The sequence below is a fragment of the Tursiops truncatus genome, chromosome 5 (assembly GCF_011762595.2).
Source record: "Tursiops truncatus isolate mTurTru1 chromosome 5, mTurTru1.mat.Y, whole genome shotgun sequence".
NCBI lineage: Eukaryota > Metazoa > Chordata > Mammalia > Artiodactyla > Delphinidae > Tursiops > Tursiops truncatus.
In genome coordinates this window covers 130,838,141-130,858,377 of record NC_047038.1, presented here as the reverse complement: position 1 = coordinate 130,858,377, position 20,237 = coordinate 130,838,141, and the positions used below count along the sequence as shown (strand labels likewise).

The window sequence follows — 20,237 nt, the reverse complement described above, 5'->3', positions numbered from 1 at the left end:
CAAACTGCCTAATTAAGACTTAGGTCACTGTGGAATACTTGCTCTATATTGCTAAGTTTATTTGAGAGCTTCCTATGTTCCAGTTAGGACTGTTAAGTGCGTTAGATGCATTTTTATCATCCTTGCACAATTCTGAGGTAGTTCTTACAACTCATTTTACAGTCTGGGAAGCCATGGGTTAGTTCCTCACTGAAGGTCATGCAGCTTGCAAATAGCATGTAGAACTGGGATTTGTACTGGGAAGACCCTTGGGCTGAAGAAGAGTGGTAAATTCCTGGTTCTACAACTTTCCTGGAGTCCACTTTCCTCTTCTGTGAAATGAAAAGATAAAGGTAACACTTTCTAGCCCAGAAATACGATGTCTCTAGAATGGAAATGGAGTGGGAAACTGAGGAACAGTACTCACAGGGATGGGCAGAGCAGTGGCAGTTATCAAAAGGCCAGCAAGGATAAGAAATTTCATTCTGAAGGAAGAGTCTGGAATTGAAGGGTTAGGAGATCATTTTTAGTTTTTTCTAAGTCTTATTCCCGTTATTAATAGACTGTTTAGTTAGAGGTGTTGAATAGTGGTCAGACTAAATTCTGTCTCTAGATCCAGGTTTTGTAAACCTACATCAGTGCCTTAAAAACAGTGTTTAAGGACTTCCCTCGTGGTCCAGTGGTTAAGACTCTGCGCTCCCAATGCATGGGGCCCGGGGTTTGATCCCTGGTCAGGGAACTAGATCCCACATGCATGCCGCAACTAAGAGTTCCCATGCCGCAACTAAAGATCCTGCATGCTGCAACGAAGATCCCATGTGCCACAACTACAGAAAAATAAAAAAGATCCCACATGCTACCATGAAGATCCCTCATGCAGCAACGAAAATCCCGTGTGCCACGACTAAGACCCAGCGCAGCCAAATAAATTAAAAAATGAATAAATAAATAAATATTTTTTTAAAAAAACAGCTGTCTTTAGACAAGACATACATTCTGTGGCTCATAACATTGCATATACTTACTACTCTTCCTTGTGATCTCACAGTTCAACCTGTACTGTTTGGTCCCTGAAGTTATTTGAACTTGTGATCTCTACCCACAAATCTTCAAACACCAATGTCGTATCATACTTAGGATCAGAGATATAACACCACTGGCTCAAGTGAGATTTCTTATGTAATATACAAATAAATCCACCTTGAACTTCTACCCCCCATGAGATCTACCAGGTCTTCACATGGTCTGGATGCTGTTACTGACAATTGCAAGTTTTCAAGAAGGAAATGATATAGGAAAAATCTTGAAAGGCATAATGGATTGGTAGAGCATAAACGCAATATGAATAAATTCAATGAACCAAATCAATGTGATCTTTACTGGCCAGCCGATTCTGAAAGCACAGCTTTATATGGCCTTAAATTACATTTAATTCAAATTAACTTACCTTAGGAGTTTCAAACTAAATCACTGTACTCTGGAATTGAATATTGGAAGAAAAATCAACTTCATCATATTCCTATTAAGACCTGTCCCCATCATCTGAAGAAAGTCATATCCCTTTATGTCACTCTTCAACTATTTTATACATATGTATTTGAAATTCAACTCTGATTTATCTTCACACTATTTCATTTTGCCTGAAATTAGGCAGCTTATCTCCCTTTCCCTTTTTCATGTTTCTTATTTGTATTTTTTTCCTTCTGGATTCAAACCCTTGGCTTTATTTCTTCCTTTGATAAGTGGACCTATTCATTAAATTATCCAAAACAATCCTTTTACCTAGTGCGATAGAATCAGTCCAAATTATACTGTGTCTTTTCAATTACCTTTGCTTCAAATGGTCCTTGGGCAACAAATTCAAAGAGCAGCGTGATCTAGAATCTCTATGCCCATCTCGTATTTAAGCGATATTACTAATGTCTTTGTGCTCATGGGTAATATGAGTCACAGAATTTGAAGCAAAATTGAATAATTGGTTTTAGACTAGGAACACCAACTTCTAAAGTATTTCAGTTACACAGAGATAGGCTTAAAGACCGATTACTGAGAAATAACTTCATCTCCTTGGTTGGGATTAATGTCTTCACCGCAAACAACTCACAATTAAAAATTATGACCACTAAGAATATTAAAGTGCTTTTACAATATATCATCCAGCGCAGCTATACATGTGGAAGCCTTAACTAATAGAAAAATTTAAGGTTCTAAAACTTTCTATTATTAAATAATATTTTTATTTCAAAATGAAATTTATTTTCAAATAAAACATTTTTAGTGAATAGGTAGTGTCCTCAGCATTAAAATCACTTTTCACTATTCCAAAACACTTAAAGTATTTAAAACATTAAACATAGTAATTTAGGTCTAATTAATGCCTCCAAATTTAATTTCACTATTCCGAACAAATGTACAATTAGAAACGTGGTTTCGAATTAGTTGAGGACCTCCCATGACATTTCTTTGCAGGTACACGTAAAAACATTCTGAATTTTGGAATAATTCCTAAAATTATTTCTGTAGTTGGAAGAAATTATAAATAATGCTTAATTAGATTTTAATTAATCAAATTGAACTTAATTATTTGGACATGATCTGGTGTGATGTGGTCTGGCTAAGAACAAGTGACTCACTGAGCTAAGAAAAGACAATACAGTATGAAAGATAAAATACAATTTTGAAATTAATCGGAGATTATTCTGATAAAAAACAAACTCTTCCATAAGTGTCCTTCAGATAAAATTCCTGGGGGCATATTCTTTAAGTGACTATCACAGATAAGCCTCTCAACAACAACAAAGTTTTGATTAGTTGAAAGAAAATAAAGACAATTGCACTGATATATTCCATTTCAGATAGGAAAATATGTGGGGACTTCCCTGGCAGTCCAGTGGTTTAGGACTCTGCACTTCTGCTGCAGGGGGCAAGGGTTCAATCCCTGGTTGGGGAACTAAGATCCCACATGCAGTGTGGTGGTGTTGCCAAAAAAAAAAAAAAAAAAAAGTGACCAAAGAAAGACACAAATTTTCTCTTATGACACTGTCTTGCTATCAAGTTATTCTAGTACTATTCACCTCTCACTACCTTGGACATCAAGACACTTCAGGGCTCTCCACTGTCTGTTATCTTTACATTCCCTTTATTTTGAGGACATGAAATGTGTAGAGATTTTGCTGGGCCTCCCTTTCCCCAGACACACATGCACGTCTGCACAAAAGCTAAAATTAGTTGCATCAAGCAGTGCACAATCACCCATATTTTAAATTGAATTTGGTGAAAAGCACTTGAATTCTTTTTTTTTTCTATTTAAACTTAAATTATGACAAAAACCATTCATGAGCAGCTACCATTTAACAACTGAATATTTGTTTCCCATAAAAAACAGCTCCCCAACCACTCATACTTTTTTTTTAAGCAGTAGGGTCTAGAAAGCATGATTATAGTTTGATATGAAGTATGAGCCCTGGGTTGGTCTTTCACATATAATTGTTCAAGTAAATGACTGGAAATAAACTTGAGTAAACATTTGGATTTTTATTAGGATATTAAGATACTGAAAATAACACACATCAACAACAAAGAGGCTTATTTCACTTTTTTGAAGTGCACATGGTATTATGGACAAAATGAATTATTATTTTTTTCGAGTTTTATAATCTTTAAGTATCTCATAAATGGATGCAGAGAGTGATGAGTTAAACTCCTGTTCACAAACAGTATACAATATTTTGTGTATATTGACTTTACTTAATTTTAAAGTTTTATTTCCAAAGTTAATGTTAAATGCCTGGTGCATATACTGTTATCAAGCAGTTACTCTCATTGTCGTCTCAGACATGCAAGCATTTTGCTAAATATAAATCTACAAGTATCACACTGCGTATACTTCAGAAGTGGTCAGAACAAAGGAGGAGGCTGGGTAGTTTGAGTTCTTTCAAATCTTAATTCAAAACAGGAGATTTTCATCTATGTCTTCTGTAAAAAACAAAAACAAAACATACTTTTAGAAAGTAGCTAGAGCAGCAATATAAACAATGTTAGACTAGGGGATCAGAGAACCCATCAATAAGGTGGTAGGTGGTGGTTCTCAATCCTAGTAGGGCGTCAACATCACCTGTGAAGCTTTAAGAACTATATATCCTTGGGCCTCACTCCTGCCCCACCCCGAATCAGCATCCCCATGGGTGGGCCAATGGCATGTATACATTTAGAAAGCTCTGCAGGTAGTTCTGATGTAGGGTTGAGAACCACTGATAGAGGAGATTGAGGGGAAACCAGGCAAGTGCCAAGTATACTAATCTGTAAGGGTTGTTAAAATATAACCAAAATAAATAGAAGTATAGTGCCAGTTATATCAAATTTCCAATCAAGTAATTGTAAAAGAACTTGTTGCCACACTAGTGGAAGAAGACAGCATCCTCTGGGGGATATAAGACCATTCCTTAGCATTGTGGCCCACCCTTACTCAATAATTCTTGAACAGATACCTAAAGCAGATTAATCTGAAGCATACTACCCCGTCTGGGACAACAAGTAGTTTTCCTGCCCAATGTAAGTTTTCCTCTTGCCCCAAGAGAGGGAAAGATTACAGACTTTTGCTGTATTTCTTGTGAGCACTGGCTTCACTTGTAAAGTAGGGATAATAGTCTTCTTGCTTATAAATTTACTCATATTTGCACTCATACGTTTTTTTTATATTAAATTAAATTAAATTGATTTATTTTTATATGGCAGGTTCTTATTAGTTAATCTACTTTATACATATTAGTGTATATTTGTCAATCCCAATCTTCCAATTCATCCCACCACCACCACCTCCTCCTCCTCCCCCCAGCCCCGCCACCACTTTCCCCCCTTGGTGTCCATACATTTCTTCTCTACATCTGTGTCTCTATTTCTGCCCTGCAAACCGGTTCATCTGTACTATTTTTCTAGATTCCACATATATGCATTAATATACAATATTTGTGTTTCTCTTTCTGACTTACTTCACTCTGTATGACAGTCTCTAGATCCATCCACATCTCTACAAATGACCCAATTTCGTTCCTTTTTATGGCTGGGTAATATTCCATTGTATACATGTACCACATGTTTATCCATTCATCTGTCGATGGGTATTCAGGTTGCTTCCATGTCCTGGCTATTGTAAATAGTGCTGCAATGAACATTGGGGTGCATGTGTCTGTTTGAATTATGGTTTTCCCTGGGTATATGCCCAGTAGTGGGATTGCTGGGTCACATGGTAATTCTATTTTTAGTTTTTTAAGGGAACTCCATACTGTTCTCCATAGTGGCTGTATCAATTTACGTTCCCACCAACAGTGCAAGAGGATTCCCTTTTCTCCACACCCTCTCCAGCATTTGTTGTTTGTAGATTTTCTGATGACACCCATGCTAACCAGCGTGAGGTGATACCTCATTGTAGTTTTGATTTGCATTTCTCTAATAATTAGTGATGTTAAGCAGCTTTTCATGTGCCTCTTGGCCATCTATATGTCTTCTTTGGAGAAATGTCTATTTAGGTCTTCTGCCCATTTTTTGATTCGTTTGTTTATTTTTTTGATATGAGCTGCATGAGCTCAATATCCACTTCTTTCCATTACTCTAGGAGGTGGGTCAAAAAAGATCTTGCTGTGATATATGTCAAAGAGTGTTCTTCCTGTGTTTTCCTCTAAGAGTTTCATAGTGTCCAGTCTTACATTTAGGTCTTTAATCAATTTTGAGTTTATTTTTGTGTATGGTGTTAGGGAATGTTCTACTTTCATTCTTTTACATGTGGCTGTCCAGTTTTGCCAGCACCACTTATTGAAGAGACTGTCTTTTCTCCATTGTATATCCTTGCCTCCTTTGTCATAGATTAGTTGACCATAGGTGCATGGGTTTATCTCTGGGCTTTCTATCCTGTTCCATTGATCTATATCTCTGTTTTTGGGCCAGTAACATATTGTCTTGATTACTGTAGCTTTGTAGTATAGTCTGAAGTCAGCGAGTCTGATTCCTCCAGCTCCGTTTTTTTCCCTCAAGATTGCTTTTGTGTCTCCATACAAATTAAAAAATTTTTTGTTCTAGTTCTGTAAAAAACGCCATTGGTAATTTGATAGGGATTTCATTCAATCTGTAGAATGCTTTGGGTAGAATAGTCATTTTCACAATATTGATCCTTCCAGTCCAAGAACGTGCTATATCTCTCCATCTGTTTGTGTCATCTTTGATTTCTTTCATCAGTGTCTTATAGTTTTCGGAGTACAGGTATTTTACCTCTTTAGGTAGGTTTATTCCTAGGTATTTTGTTCTTTTTGTTGCAATGGTGACTGGGATTGTTTCCTTAATTTCTCTTTCTGATCTTTTATTGGTAGTGTGTAAGAATGCAATGAAGAACCTTACCAAATTCATCGATCAGCTCTAGTAGTTTTCTGGTGGCATCTTTAGGATTTTCTATGGATAGTATCACGTCATCTGCAAACAATGACAGTTTTACATCTTCTTTTCCAATTTGGATTCCTTTTATTTCTTTTTCTTCTCTGATTGCCATGGCTAGGACATCCAAAACTATGTTGAATAACAGTGGCGAGAGTGAACATCCTTGTCTTGTTCCTGATCTTAGAGGAAATGCTTTCGGTTTTTCACCATTGAGAATGACGTTTGCTGTGGGTTTGTCATATATGGCTTTTATTATGTTGAGGTAGGTTCCCTCAATGCCCACTTTCTGGAGAGTTCTTATCATAAATGGGTGTTGAATTTTGTCAACAGTTTTTTTTCTGCATCTATTGAGATGATCATATGGTTTTTATTCTTCAATTGGTTAATATGGTTTTTCACATTGATTGATTTGTGTACATTGAAGAATCCTTGCATCCCTGGGATAAATCCTCCTTGATCATGGTGTATGAATCTTTTAATGTGCTGTTGGATTCCGTTTGCTAGTATTTTGTTGAGGATTTTTGCATCTATATTCATCAGTGATATTGGTTTGTAATTTTCTTTTTTTGTAGTATCTTTGTCTGGTTTTAATATCAGGATGATGGTGGCCTTGTACAACGAGTTTGGGAGCATTCCTTCCTCTGGAGTTGTTTGGAAGAGTTTGAGAAGGATGTGTGTTAGCTCTTCTCTAAATGTTTGATAGAATTCACCTGTGAAGTCATCTGGTCTTGGACTTTTGTTTGTTGGAAGATTTTTAATCACAGTTTCAATTTCATTACTTGTGATTGGTCTGTTCATGTTTTCTATTTCTTCCTGGTTCAGTATTGGAAGGTTATACCTTTCTAAGAATTTGTCCATTTCTTCCAGATTATCCATTTTAGTAGCATAGAGTTGCCTGTAGTAGTCTGTTATGATGCTTTGTATTTCTGCAGTGTCCGTTGTAACTTCTCCTTTTTCATTTCTAATTTCATTGATTTGAGTCCTCTCTCTCTTTTTCTTGATAAGTCTGGCTAAAGGTTTATCAATTTTGTTTATCTTCTCAAAGAATCATCTTTTAGTTTTATTGATCTTTGCTATTGTTTTCTTTGTTTCTATTTCATTTATTTCTGCTCTAATCCTTATGATTTCTTTCCTTCTACTAACTTGTTTTTTCTTGTTTTGTTCTTCTTTCTCTAATTGCTTTAGGTGTAAGGTTAGATTGTTTATTTGAGATTTTTCTTGTTTCTTGAGGTGGGTTTGTATTGCTATAAACTTCCCTCTTAGAACTGTGTTTGCTGCATCCCAAAAGTTTTGGATCATCGTGTTTTTGTTGTCATCCGTCTCTAGGTATTTTTTGATTTCCTCTTTGATTTCTTCAGTTATCTCTTGGTTATTTAGTAATGTATTGTTTAACCTCCATGTGTTTGTGTTTTTTACGTTTTTTTCCCTGTAATTGATTTCTAATCTCATAGTGTTGTGGTCAGAAAAGATGCTTGATATGATTTCAATTTTCTTAAATTTACTGAGACTTGATTTGTAACCCAAGATGTGACCTATCCTGGAGAATGTTCCACGTACACTTGAGAAGAAAGTGTTATCTGCTGTTTTCGGATGGAATCTCCTATAAATATCAATTAAATCTATCTGGTCTATTGTGTCATTTAAAGCTTCTGTTTCCTTATTTATTTTTGTTTTGGATGATCTGTCCATTGGTGAACGTGGGGTGTTAAAGTCCCCAACTACTATTGTGCTACTGTCGATTTCCCCTTTTATGGCTGTTAGCATTTGCCTTATGTATTGAGGTGCTCCTATCTTGCATGCATAAATATTTACAATTGTTTTATCTTCTTCTTGGATTGACCCCTTGATCATTACATAGTGCCCTTCTTTGTCTCTTGTAATAGTCTTTATTTTAAAGTTTAATTTTTCTGAAATGAGAATTGCTACTCCAGCTTTCTTTTGATTTCCATTTGCATGGAATATCTTTTTCCATCCCCTCACTTTCTGTCTGTACTTGTCCCTAGGTGTGAAGTGGGTCTCTTGTAGACAGCATATATATGGGTCTTGCTTTCGTATCCATCAGCCAGTCTATGTCTTTTTTTTGGAGCATTTAATCCATTTACATTTAAGCTAATTATTGATATGTATGTTCCTATTACCATTTTCTTAATTGTTTTGGCTTTGCTATTGTAGGTCTTTTCCTTCTCTTGTGTTTCCTGCCTAGAGAAGTTCCTTTAGCATTTGTTGTAGAGCTGGTCTGGTGGTGCTGAATTCTCTTAGCTTTTGGTTGTCTGTAAAGTTTTGATTTTTCCATCGAATCTGAATGAGATCCTTGCCGGCTAGAGTAATCTTGGTTGTAGGTTTTTCCCTTTCATCACTGTGAATATATCATGCCACTCCCTTCTGGCTTGTAGAGTTTCTGCTGAGAAATCAGTTATTAACCTTATGTACATTCTCTTGTATGTTGTTTGTCATTTTTCCCTTGTTGCTTTTAATAATTTTTCTTTGTCTTTAATTTTTGTCAGTTCGATTGCTATGTGTCTTGGCATGTTTCTCCTTGAATTTATCCTGTATGGGACTCTCTGCACTTCCTGGACTTGGGTGGCTATTTCCTTTCCCATGTTAGGGAAGTTTTCAACTATAATCTCTTCAAATATTTTCTCGGGTCCCCTTTCTCTCTCTCTCTCTCTCTCTCTCTCTCTCTCGTCTCCTTCTGGGACCCCTATAATGCAAATGTTGGTGTGCTTAATGTTGTCCCAGAGGTCTCTTAGGCTGTCTTCATTTCTTTCTGTTCTTTTTTCTTTATTCTGTTCCATTGCAGTGAATTCCACCATTCTGTCTTCCAGGTCACTTATCCATTGTTCTGCCTCAGTTATTCTGCTATTGATTCCTTCTAGTGTATTTTTCATTTCAGTTATTATATTGTTCATCTCCATTGGTTTGTTCTTTAATTTTTCTAGGTGTCTATTCTTTAATTCTTCTAGGTCTTTGTTAAACATTTCTTTCATCTTCTTGATCTTTGCCTCCATTCTTTTTCCGAGGTCCTGGATCATCTTTACTATCATTATTCTGAATTCTTTTTCTGGAAGGTTGCCTATCTCCAGTTCATTTAGTTGTTTTTCTGGGGTTTTATCTTATTTATTCATCTGGTACATAGCCCTCTGCCTTTTCACCTTGTCTATCTTTCTGTGAATGTGGTATTCATTCCACAGGCTGCAGGATTGTAGTTCTTGCTTCTGCTGTCTACCCTCTGGTGGATGAGGCTACCTAAGAGGCTTGTGCAGGCTTCCTGATGGGAGGGACTGGTGGTAGGTAGAGCTGGGTGTTGCTCTGGTGGGCAGAGCTCAGAAAAACTTTAATCCGCTTGTCTGCTGATGGGTGAGGATGAGTTCCCTCCTTGTTGGTTGTTTGGCCTGAGGTGACCCTGCACTGGAGGCTACAGGCCCTTTGGTGGGGCTAATAGCAGACTCTGGGAGGGCTCACGCCTAGGAGTACTTCCCAGAACTTCTGCTGCCAGTGTCCTTGTCCCTGTGGTGAGCCACCGCTGCCCCCCGCCTCTGCAGAAGACCCTCCAACACTAGCAGGTAGGTCTGGTTCAGTCTCCTCTGGGGTCACTGCTCCTTCCCCTGGGTCCCAATGTGCACACTACTTTGTGTGTGCCCTCCAAGAGTGGAGTCTCTGTTTCCCCCACACCTGTTGAAGTCCTGCAATCAAATCCCACTAGCCTTCAAAGTCTGATTCTCTGGGAATTCCTCCTCCTGTCGCTGGACCCCCAGGTTGGGAAGCCTGACATGGGGCTCAGCACCTTCACTGCAGTGGGTGGACTTCTGTGGTATAATTGTTCTCCAGTTTGAGTCACCCACCCAGCAGTTATGGGATTTGATTTTATCATGATTGTGCCCCTGCTGCTGTCTCATTGCAGCTTCTCCTTTGTCTGTGGATGTGGTGTATATTTTTTGGTGGGTTCCAGTGCCTTCCTGTCGATGATTGTTCAGCAGTTAGTTGTGATTCCAGTGCTCTTGCATGAGCGAGTGAGGGCACGTCCTTCTACTCCGCCATCTTGCTGTCTTCTTTCTGTTCAGATGAGAGATGTCCCTCCTGTTGACTTGGAGGCTAATCCTCTGCCTGTGCTCAGGATCTCTTCTGATCTCAGAATTCTCCCCTATTTTCCTCTTTTTTTCTTATATCCTCAATCTTTCCTTTTTTTTTTTTTAACGGGCCCTTCCTATTAATGTTTAAATATGCTGCATATCCAGCCTTGAGAACAGTGCCTGGTACTATGTAGACCACCAGTAAAGACTTGTTGAAGGAATGAATGCATGAATAAATGATAAAAGCTCAAGCCTCTTATATTCTCAAAAATGCTTCCCTCAACTCTATATCCCTCTCTAGCTCATTCCTGCTTTCAAACCTTCACTCTTTAGCCTTTCTTATCTCCTCTTCTTTCTTATGTGTCTTGCTTCCATCTCTACCTTTCCACAAAAACTGCTCTTCCAAGGCCATCCAGGGTATCCTTATTTCTACGTCCAATGAATATTCTCAGTCTTTTACCTTACTTGACATCTCAGCAGCATTTAGCACTGTGATCTCTTCCTCCTCTTTGAAACACCTCCTTAGATATGGCACTATCCTCTTTTTTTTTTTTTTCCTGCGTTACGCGGGCCTCTCACTGTTGTGGCCTCTCCCGTTGCCGGAGCACAGGCTCCGGATGCGCAGGCTCAGCGGCCATGGCTCACGGGCCCAGCCGCTCTGCGGCATGTGGGATCTTCCCGGACCGGGGCACGAACGCGCGTCCCCTGCATCGGCAGGCGGACTCTCAACCACTGCGCCACCAGGGAAGCCCACTATCCTCTTTCCTTTTTTCTTTCAGGAGACTTTTCATTCTGCTTCATGTACTCCTTCTTCCTCCTGTATCCATCATCTAGATGTTGTTCCTTGGTATTCAACCCAAAACCCTTTTCCATGTAACTCAGCACATTTTCCTAAGAAAATTAATTTCCTTCCCTGGTATCAATTATTTTCTGTATGCTCACAATCCCCACATATGTATTTCAATTCCTAAATTCTGTCTTGAAAAGCAGGCCCATATATTCAACTATCTTTTTTTTTCATTTTTATTTTCTTGGCAGTGCTGCACAGCCTGTGGGCTCTTAGCTCCCTGACCAGGGATCAAACCCTCGCCACTTGCATTGCAAGTGCAGAATCTTAACCACTGGACCCCCAGGGAAGTCCCTCAACTATCAGCTGTACGTTGTCACCCAGCGACTTCAAAATTTAATGTGTCCCAGATGGAATTTATCTTTTCCCCCCAAACCTGCTTCTGTTCTTGTGTTTTCTGTCTCAGTGGAAGGTACCTCTCCTCACCCTGCCTGGCCTGTGCCAGGAACCTAGGCATTGTACTTCTCTTCCTCTCAACCTAACTGCCTGCTTCCTGCCTCCACGTATTTCCTATGAAACACTGTCTTATTATTTCTGCATACTGTACATCTTGAATATGTTTATATTCTCAACTATATCTTGAATATATTGATATTTTAAAATATATTGGAATATGTTTACTTTTCTTTTTCCCTACTATAACTGCCCTAATTCAGGTTCTCATCAACTTTTGCCTGGGTTCACCACAACAGTTCTCCGGCTTATCCACAGTGTAACCAAAAGAATCTTTCTTAAGTACAAATCCAGTGAAATCACTCCCTTGTTAAAAACCCTTTTGGCATCCTCCAGTACTCTGAGGATAATGTCTTTAACTGGCTTAGTAGGACCTGCATGATGTGACTTATTTCCTCTGTTCGTCTAGCTTGAAAGGTTTTCCTAAAGATTAATGTGGATATATGTTAATCCACAGTATGTCATAGGCACTAAATAAATAAGACTCCTTCACCTCGTAATTGAATCCCATTTTTACACACAAGGAGAATGAGACCTGCTGAGGATGAGTGGCATGCCCTAATTTTCATAGCTAGTTAATAACAGAGCTGGAATATTTGAGCACATCTAGTTCAGAGCAAAGGAGGTTAAAATTCAGGACAACACTGGCTACAATTTATCTTGTCCTGTGGATTTCTCCGTCCCGAGAGAATACATTTGTATGCTTACAGATAGACATTTTTTTTCTCTCCCTAGCTGAATCCCAAAGCAGTAACTTGTTTCCATGTCCTGACTGAATATTTAATATCTGCTTTGCTGGCTTATTGTGTGATAATTGTTTCCCTTCTTCAAAATGTAATCATGGCCAAACCACAGTGAACAAACAAGAATGTTAGGAGCTTTGCGAGTCACAGAATTTAAGCCCTTCCTGCTTCTCCCAGACAACCCCCCAGCACAGGGCCTGAGTAGGCTCATATGCTGAAGAGCTGCCAGAAATTTTGAAAGGAACAGTGAAGTGCAACTGGTTTCCTTAAATGGCCTCTCTTTAAATTTACCTTTGGATCACTCCTTTAAAATCACGTGCCATATAAAAGGGCATACATAAATATGTCCTGTCCCAGCTAAGTTTTTTTCTTGATAATGGTGGTGGGGAGGGGTCGGGGCAGCTGTCCTTGGGTACATTTTATCTTTTCAACATGGGAATTGGAAAAAACATTGTTAGCCATTTTTAGGGATGTATATGAATTTGTAAGTACTGTGCTTATAGAATAGGTGTTAGAAAGGAAATTGGCATTATTTGCATAAGACTGGGTCTTAATTGCCTGTTAATTTCCTATTGATGTTAATAGGATGTAAACAGTATGGGGTCCGACAGTCTCCACTCTGGCCCCCAGTGATCCCCATCTCCTGTGGTCTCCCCCCACATTGTAGCAGGGTTAGACTGTGTGACAAACAGAATATGGCAGAAATATGTCACTTCTGAGATTAGTCCTACAGGGAACTGCGGCTTCTGTCTTGGACTCTCTCTTTCTATCTCTGTCTCTGATCACTTGCTCTGGAGGAAACCAGACACCATGTTATGAGAAGCACCGTGCAAAGGACCACATGGTTAGGAACTGAAGCCTCCTACCAATAGCCATGTAAGTGAGCTTAGAGCAGATCCTAAGGCAGATCCATCCAGGTGAGGTCCTCCCGGATTCCTAATCCTCAGAAACGTTGAGAGAGATTTTAAGCTTCTAATCTTTAAGGTAATTTCTTGTGCAGAAATGGACAACTAATACACAGAACTAGGTGCTTACAAAAAGATTCATTCTTTGCTCATTGCAGTTGTACTTATTTCACAGAATAACACTGTAGAGGAAAAGGACCTTTTCTGCTTATCTATTTATCAGTAAATAACTAAATCCTCATATTGCAACTCTTTCTTTGCAATTTCAAGCCATCATACATATGCATAAAGAATATTTTTAGAGTGAAGTTCACACAGTTACCTCTTTTGGGGAAACTCTGACCTTTGATGAACTTACGTTTCTTTATTTCTTGGCTGCATAGTCATCCTACGTATACGTATGTCGTGAACACATGGGTAAAACCTCTGCTTTAGAGATTTGATGTTCATTGTTGATTTACATTCTGTGAGCAGTTTTGATTGCTCATTGTTTGAACACCTTTCATATCTCGATTATTAAAAAACAGCCTTGCTCATAAAAATCAACTGTAACTTAGGAAAAGAAAAGGAAGTACATTAAGACATAACCTAGCAAAACAAATGTCTAAATTTAAATTCCTCCGCTGCAGGGGAATTCCTTTTGGATTAAAGGAATAACACCTGGGCACAACTGGTGACAATCTTTAGTGTGTTGGTACTCAATTCTAAGATTCTTCTGGCATCTCCCATTTTCAGGATCAAGCTTGCTGTTTTACTCTTCACATATGATTTTTTAAAGTTTGGCCCAATACTCAGGTTAAGGAAGGATATAAAGTCCTTCCTTCCTTCCGTAGAAAGGTAGCCTTCGGAGATTTGGCGCAGCTCTCTGGATTCACATCACTTTCTTAGGCTTAGCCAATTTCTGAGACCTCAGTGCAGTTACCCCTTAAATATTTACCCTTGCTACACTTTGAAACAGAGATCATAAAGGGAGTAAGAAAAAACCTTGCAGTCTGCCACCTTGTGGTCTCTAGGTTTCAATTTGAACACACAGCAGGACCTGTCTATGAGGGCTGCAGGCTTAGGGCTTATCTGGAGAAGAGGACACCCCCCTCCCTGGGCTGATGATGAATTTACCTTCTTTAATTTCAAAGCAGTGACCCCACTCCTCCAGGGTGATGTGCTTATCCTTGTTGGGGTCACACTCTTCAAAGAAGCGCGTTATGCAGTGTTCCAGGGGCACCAGAGATGCCCGCAAAGGAGCGAGCTCAGAGTGGGTCAAGACCCTGCAATGAGATAAATGGCAGCCAATTAACTGGGTTACTAACTTGTGTATGAAGAGCTAACTCTTACGACCACCAAGGGCATTTTTCTTCCCCAAGGCTGCTGAGGACGGCAAATAAGGAGTGCGTTCATGAAGAGCTACAAATGAAATAAACGATTTGTGGGTAAGACAGACAGCTTTTGGGATGTCAATTCATAAGGTTTCCTTCTTCCCTAGGAACTCTCGTCCCTCCACCCTAAATTTATAGGGCTGCATCCCAACAATCATGTTTATACAACCTGGCTCTTACCACTGGCAGTACTGGATCATTCCAGACGTAGGTGCTTAATCCAACTGGGGCCAATCAGATTAGCTTCAGAATTTAGGATCAAGAATGAGGAAGAGTGGAAAGAGCCTCTCGGGAGGCTGGACCCTAACATGGAAACTTGGGAGCTTGTGGAATTGTGGCCATATTCTGTTATGGTCAAAGCAGCACTTTTCTTTTTTTCTTAAATTTTTTGGATGTGGACCATTTTTAAAGTCTTTATTGAATTTGTTACAATATTGCTTCTGTTGTGTGTTTTGGTTTTTTGGCCGCGAGGCATGTGGAATCTTAGCTCCCTGCCCAGGGATCAAACCCACACCCCCTGCATTGGAAGGCGAAATCTTAAGCACTGGACGGCCAGGGAAGTCCCTCAAAGCAGCTTTGTGTTTAGACTCATAACCGTATTTGCTTGACATTTCTGTGTTCTAAAATGGAACTCGGAAGTTTCGTAAATCTGTTTAGAATTCTTGGGTACAGATAACTAGACATTGTATCAGGGAGATGACCTAGTTAACGGGAAGGTGGAAAGTGTTTACCTGTCCCTAGGATGTTGATCCAGCTCACTGAACTGCCAGTGTACCGGATACACATACATGTGGTAGTTTTTCTTAAAGTCTCTTAAGAGAAGGTCAAGCGAGTGGTCCCCAGCCAGGAGTCTCTTTTCATCCAGGTAAATTTTCTTGACCTGAGATTAGGAAGGGAGATGATCATTAGAGAATCAGACAAGTGTAATGGAATTATCACTTGCTAAACTTTACTTGAAGAGTATTCCTCACATGACAGAGGAAAACAAACCCAGAATGTTATTTGAGAACAAATTACATGCCTTCTAATCAACACTACAGCTTTCTGCATAGAATAACAGCTAACATTTAAAAAACCCTGGGGTTTTCAGAAGAAATTTAAGACTTTGTTTGATCTTTTAACCAAGTGATGTTCCTCATATTTCTTAAAACTATGAAAAGGTTTTAATGAAAAGGGCTGAACGGACCTAGACAAAATTGTTCATTTGTTGGTGAAAAGTTCTGTTCTTCCCCACTGGCATACTCCATTCTTTTTTTTTTTATTATTAATTAATTAAACTTATTTTTGGTTGCATCAGGTCTTAGTTGAGGCACGTGGGCTCTTCGTTGTGGTATGCAGGCTTGTCTCTAGCTGTGGCGTGGGCTCTGCAGCTGTGGCGTGCCAGTTCCAGGGTGCATGGGCTCTGTAGTTTGCGGCACTCAGGCTCTAGTTGAGGCGTGTGAGCTCAGTAGTTGTGGCGCGCGGGCTTAGTTGCACCGTGGCATGTGGGATCTTAGTTCCCTGACCGGGGATCAAACGTGCGTCCCCTGCATTGGAAGACGGATTCGATTCTTTACCCCTGGACCACCGGGGAAGTCCTGGCATACTCCATTCTTAATCCTTTATGTATTTCCATCCAGTGCCTGCTGCGGCTCAGGTCAGCCCTGGCATGATGCTGCTTGACACCCCTATTGAAATTTCCCTGTTTTGTATCTAATGCTCTCAAGGCTGTCTGTGGCAATGTGTTGTTAAAGAGAGAGGATAGAAATTATTTAGGGGCAATGCATATAAAACTACCAGCTTGTGACGTTACCAATTAGTGCACTAACTGAAAGCAATCAGAACAGAACTTCTACTTGTTCTCATGAACACATCTACCAATTTCCCTCCTTGTCACCATGCGTGAAATTCCTTCGCTCCTCATCTACTAAGCCCAGCCGCTCACTGGTGCTCAGAAGCTCACCCCTTCTCATCTACTCAAGAATACCCTGTGGCAGTTGGGCATCCTTCCTTCTTTACTGGATTATTTCCAGAGGCATACAAACATCCTCTGTCACCTCCCGCTGGTAGATAGGACCCTTGAACTCACATTCCTGTCCACCTGCCACCCATTTCACTTTTCCCCTTTACAGCAAAGTGTCTTCTCTACTTGCTGCTTTTACATCATTCCTCCTATTCTCTTTTGAACCCTATCCATTCAGGCTTTTCTCTTGCAAAAACAACTCCTGTCATGGTCAACTATGACTGTCATGTGCCAAATCAGGGGCCAACTCTCAGTCCCCATCTTAACAACCTGTAAACAGCATTTGACACAGTTAATGCACACCCTCCTACATGTTTTATTTTTTTCTTTATAGCATGTTTCATCCCACCTGACATATTTGCATAAATGTTTATTTGCATGTATGTTCATATTTGCATACATGTGTATATAAGTATATATCATCTCTTTGCCTAGAATGTAGGCTCATGAAGGCAGAGATTTTTGTTTGGTCCCTTGCTGTATTTCCAGCATGTAAATCAATTCCAGGTACCTGGTATACACTCAATAACTATCTGATGAATGAATTTTCCCTGGGAACTTCTAGGATTAATATTCTGCACTTTTTAATCTTAATATATTACTGACATTGTTAATAATGGATTTCCCTTATATCATAAATCTATGTCTGGCCTATAAAGGCAAAAAACATGTTTAGATTTAAATAACATGCCTGGGCCTGAACATATAAACACTGAACTGAGGTTCATTTTGGTCAACAGAGTTTGCTCTAGGGATGAGTTCAAGAGCTCTTACTCAGGCCCCTGCCCTGCCTGTACGAATCGGGTGGTTTGGCTGTGTCCCAAGCTTTGAGGCGTGAATAATGACCACTACTATTTTGTTAATCCATGGGTGTTAACTAGGTGTGGTTTCTGATATGCAGAGGAAGGGCTGATATACCCCTCCCCCCAGCCCCATCCCCTGACACTTTTTTCCTCAAGCTCTGTAGACAGACACTTAGGTAGCTGGCCGTGGATAACTTACTTTATTTCTCTGCTTCTCATTTAGATATCCAGCGTGCTCAGGGTTAGGTTCATAAAGCTGCATGAGGATATTCTTGAGCCAGTCTCTCATCCTTAGAGGAAACTGGTTCACTTCAAAGTCCGTACAAGCAGGGATAGCTGTTCCAGGCAGAAAGTAAATTGATTTTAATTTGGGGGTCTTACTCCGGTCCCAAGGACAGTCCTCATAACAGGATGCTTGACAACTTCCGGTGACTGACAGCATCCTCACTGCCCCTCCATCACAACAGTGGTCCTTAACCCTGGCACCATAGCAGAATTGCCAGGAGTGTTTTAAAAACATACCAGATGCCAGCTTCCTTTCAAAGAAATCCTGATTTGATTGATCTGGGTGGAGCCTGGGCATCAGGGTGTTTTAAAAAGCTCCAGAAGCAATTGTGATGTGCAGCCAGGGCTGAGAACCACTACCCTAGAATCAGAGAGTTGGAATTCAGAGGTGGAGGTCACAAGAGCTATTTATTAGGAGAAAAGAGCAAAAGGCAGCAGTTAGCTTATACTGTGGAAATAATGTTAAATCTCAGTGGCTTAAAGGAACAAACATATTTTTCAGGTATAACTGACATACCACACTGTAAGTTTAAGGTGTGCAGCATAATGACTTGACATACATATATTGTGTAATGATTACCACAGTAATCATTAGTTTAGTTAAACATTTGTAACCTCATATAGTTAACTTGAGTTTTTTATTTCCTTGTGGTGAGAACTGTCAGGATCTACTCTCTTAGCAACTTTCAAATATACCATATACAGCAGTGTTGACTAGTATGTCGTACATCACATCAAACGTTTATCTCTCCATCCTGCTGCATGTCCCCTGTAAGTTGGCAGGAGAGCTCTGCTCCTCTGTCTCTCTGGGGCTCAGGATGGGGGAGACACCGCCATTCAGCATCATCTCAACACGAGGTGAAGACGGCATGGAGAGCCATACACAGCTCTTAAATGCTCTGTCCAGAGCTCCCACGGATGACTTTTGCTCGCATTTCACTGGACAAAGCAACTCATATGGCTGCATCTAACATCAAGGGGGCTGAGAAACGGAATCCTCTCATGTGTCTGGAAAGACAGGAGAGGTTAGTGAGCACTGCTAATGTGGAGAATCACTTAGCGACCAGGAGATCCAAACACAATTGAGAGTACCCTGGGGAAGGAAGACAATTTCAAAAACTTCTGGAGGACTATGCTGTCACTAAAACTTCTTGGCAAAGGCTTCGCTTTTGGAAGAGGACGACTAATTTAACAAAATTCCAATGATTCATCTCAGTTATTAAGCGGATAACATTATCATAGTGGTTCTGAACGCTGACTGCACATTAGAATTGTCTTGGTTACTTTGAAAACAAGTGAAAAAACAATGCCAAGGTTCCAACCCAGTCCAATTAAATCAGAATCTCTTACAGTTAAAGCCTGGACATTATTCTTCTAATTTTTAAAAAAGTCTCCCCAGTTATTTTAATGTGCAGCCTGGATTCAGAACTACATTAACTTTTTGCTATTGTCGTCTGCATATATATGAGTACCTATATATATGTATATAATTCAGATTCATCCAAAACACTTTCAGCAGTGGTGGTTAGACTCTTACATTTGCAGGCTCCAAAGTAATCCAGCTGCAGTTGGTGCCCCTTTTTGGTCCCCTCCAATCTGCACTTAGTAGCAAAGAGATGGCAGGAGCTGGCGTAGGTCTGATTGTCAGTGCCGCAAACCTAAGAAAGACAAGTAGGAGAAAAACCTCAGGCTTGGGAATGTTCATTGGGAAAACACTCTGTTCCTTAAAGTCTAATGAACTACTGTTTCTATTGACTGTTGTTTAAATATTAGATGATAACCTGGGCATTCACTTTTCTCTTTAACAAAAGATTTCAACTGCAAATTACTTTCATTCAAATCACTAACTGTTTGATGTCCCTTAAAGACCATTTTGTAGAAGCCTTACTTGGTCAAGGAGTTTTGTAGGAGGACAAGTCGCTGGATCTTGGCAAGCACAGTGGGGTTTTCCCTGTTGATCAGTCTTGCAGACGTGTCCTCTTTTACACTGGAAGCTCATGCAAGAATCTAACAGAAAAGTTTAGACAGGAAACATGGACAAAGCTAAAGTGAGTACGTAAACTCAAATTCATCCAGACAGTTCCATTTCCATGACTAAGAGAAAATTTGGGAAAACATTAGAAGCCTTTTTAATGGACGCGTTAATTTTCAGGTGGGACCCTCTGGCTCCAGACTATTTTGCATAATAGTCTAGATTTCTTTGCAGTTTGGATTGGGGATCTAAAAAGAACAAACAACTTTTCTTGACCTGCCGGCAATGGTCATAGTCTGACGTCTACAGAGCAGTGCTGTGCAAGTTGGCCAAAAGTTAAATAAGCCATGAGAATTTTTATGGTTGAAATTCAAAATTTTGT

At 39.7% G+C, this 20,237-nt stretch overlaps 2 protein-coding genes across 5 annotated transcripts in view; one reads left to right on the top strand and one right to left on the bottom strand.

Annotated features, from left to right (window-relative positions):
* Positions 1-20,237, top strand: part of DSPP (dentin sialophosphoprotein) — a 138,487-nt gene that overhangs the window by 6,332 nt on the left and 111,918 nt on the right. The window lies entirely within an intron of this gene.
* Positions 3,494-20,237, bottom strand: part of SPARCL1 (SPARC like 1) — a 54,037-nt gene continuing 37,293 nt past the window's right edge. For 2 of the 4 annotated variants that reach the window (XR_004526779.2, XR_002174622.3), the window contains 7 exons: positions 19,772-19,890; positions 19,421-19,541; positions 17,798-17,934; positions 15,525-15,673; positions 14,537-14,685; positions 13,779-13,972; positions 3,494-3,954 (listed from right to left, as the gene is read on the bottom strand). Coding sequence is in view for 1 of the 4 variants with exons in the window: in XM_033857404.2 (XP_033713295.1) it covers positions 3,926-3,954; positions 14,537-14,685; positions 15,525-15,673; positions 17,798-17,934; positions 19,421-19,541; positions 19,772-19,890 (704 nt within the window). In the remaining 3 variants the exon portion in view is untranslated. The remainder of the gene's footprint in view (positions 3,955-13,778; positions 13,973-14,536; positions 14,686-15,524; positions 15,674-17,797; positions 17,935-19,420; positions 19,542-19,771; positions 19,891-20,237) is intronic. The other 2 variants (XR_012332187.1, XM_033857404.2) reach the window with 2 other exon arrangements.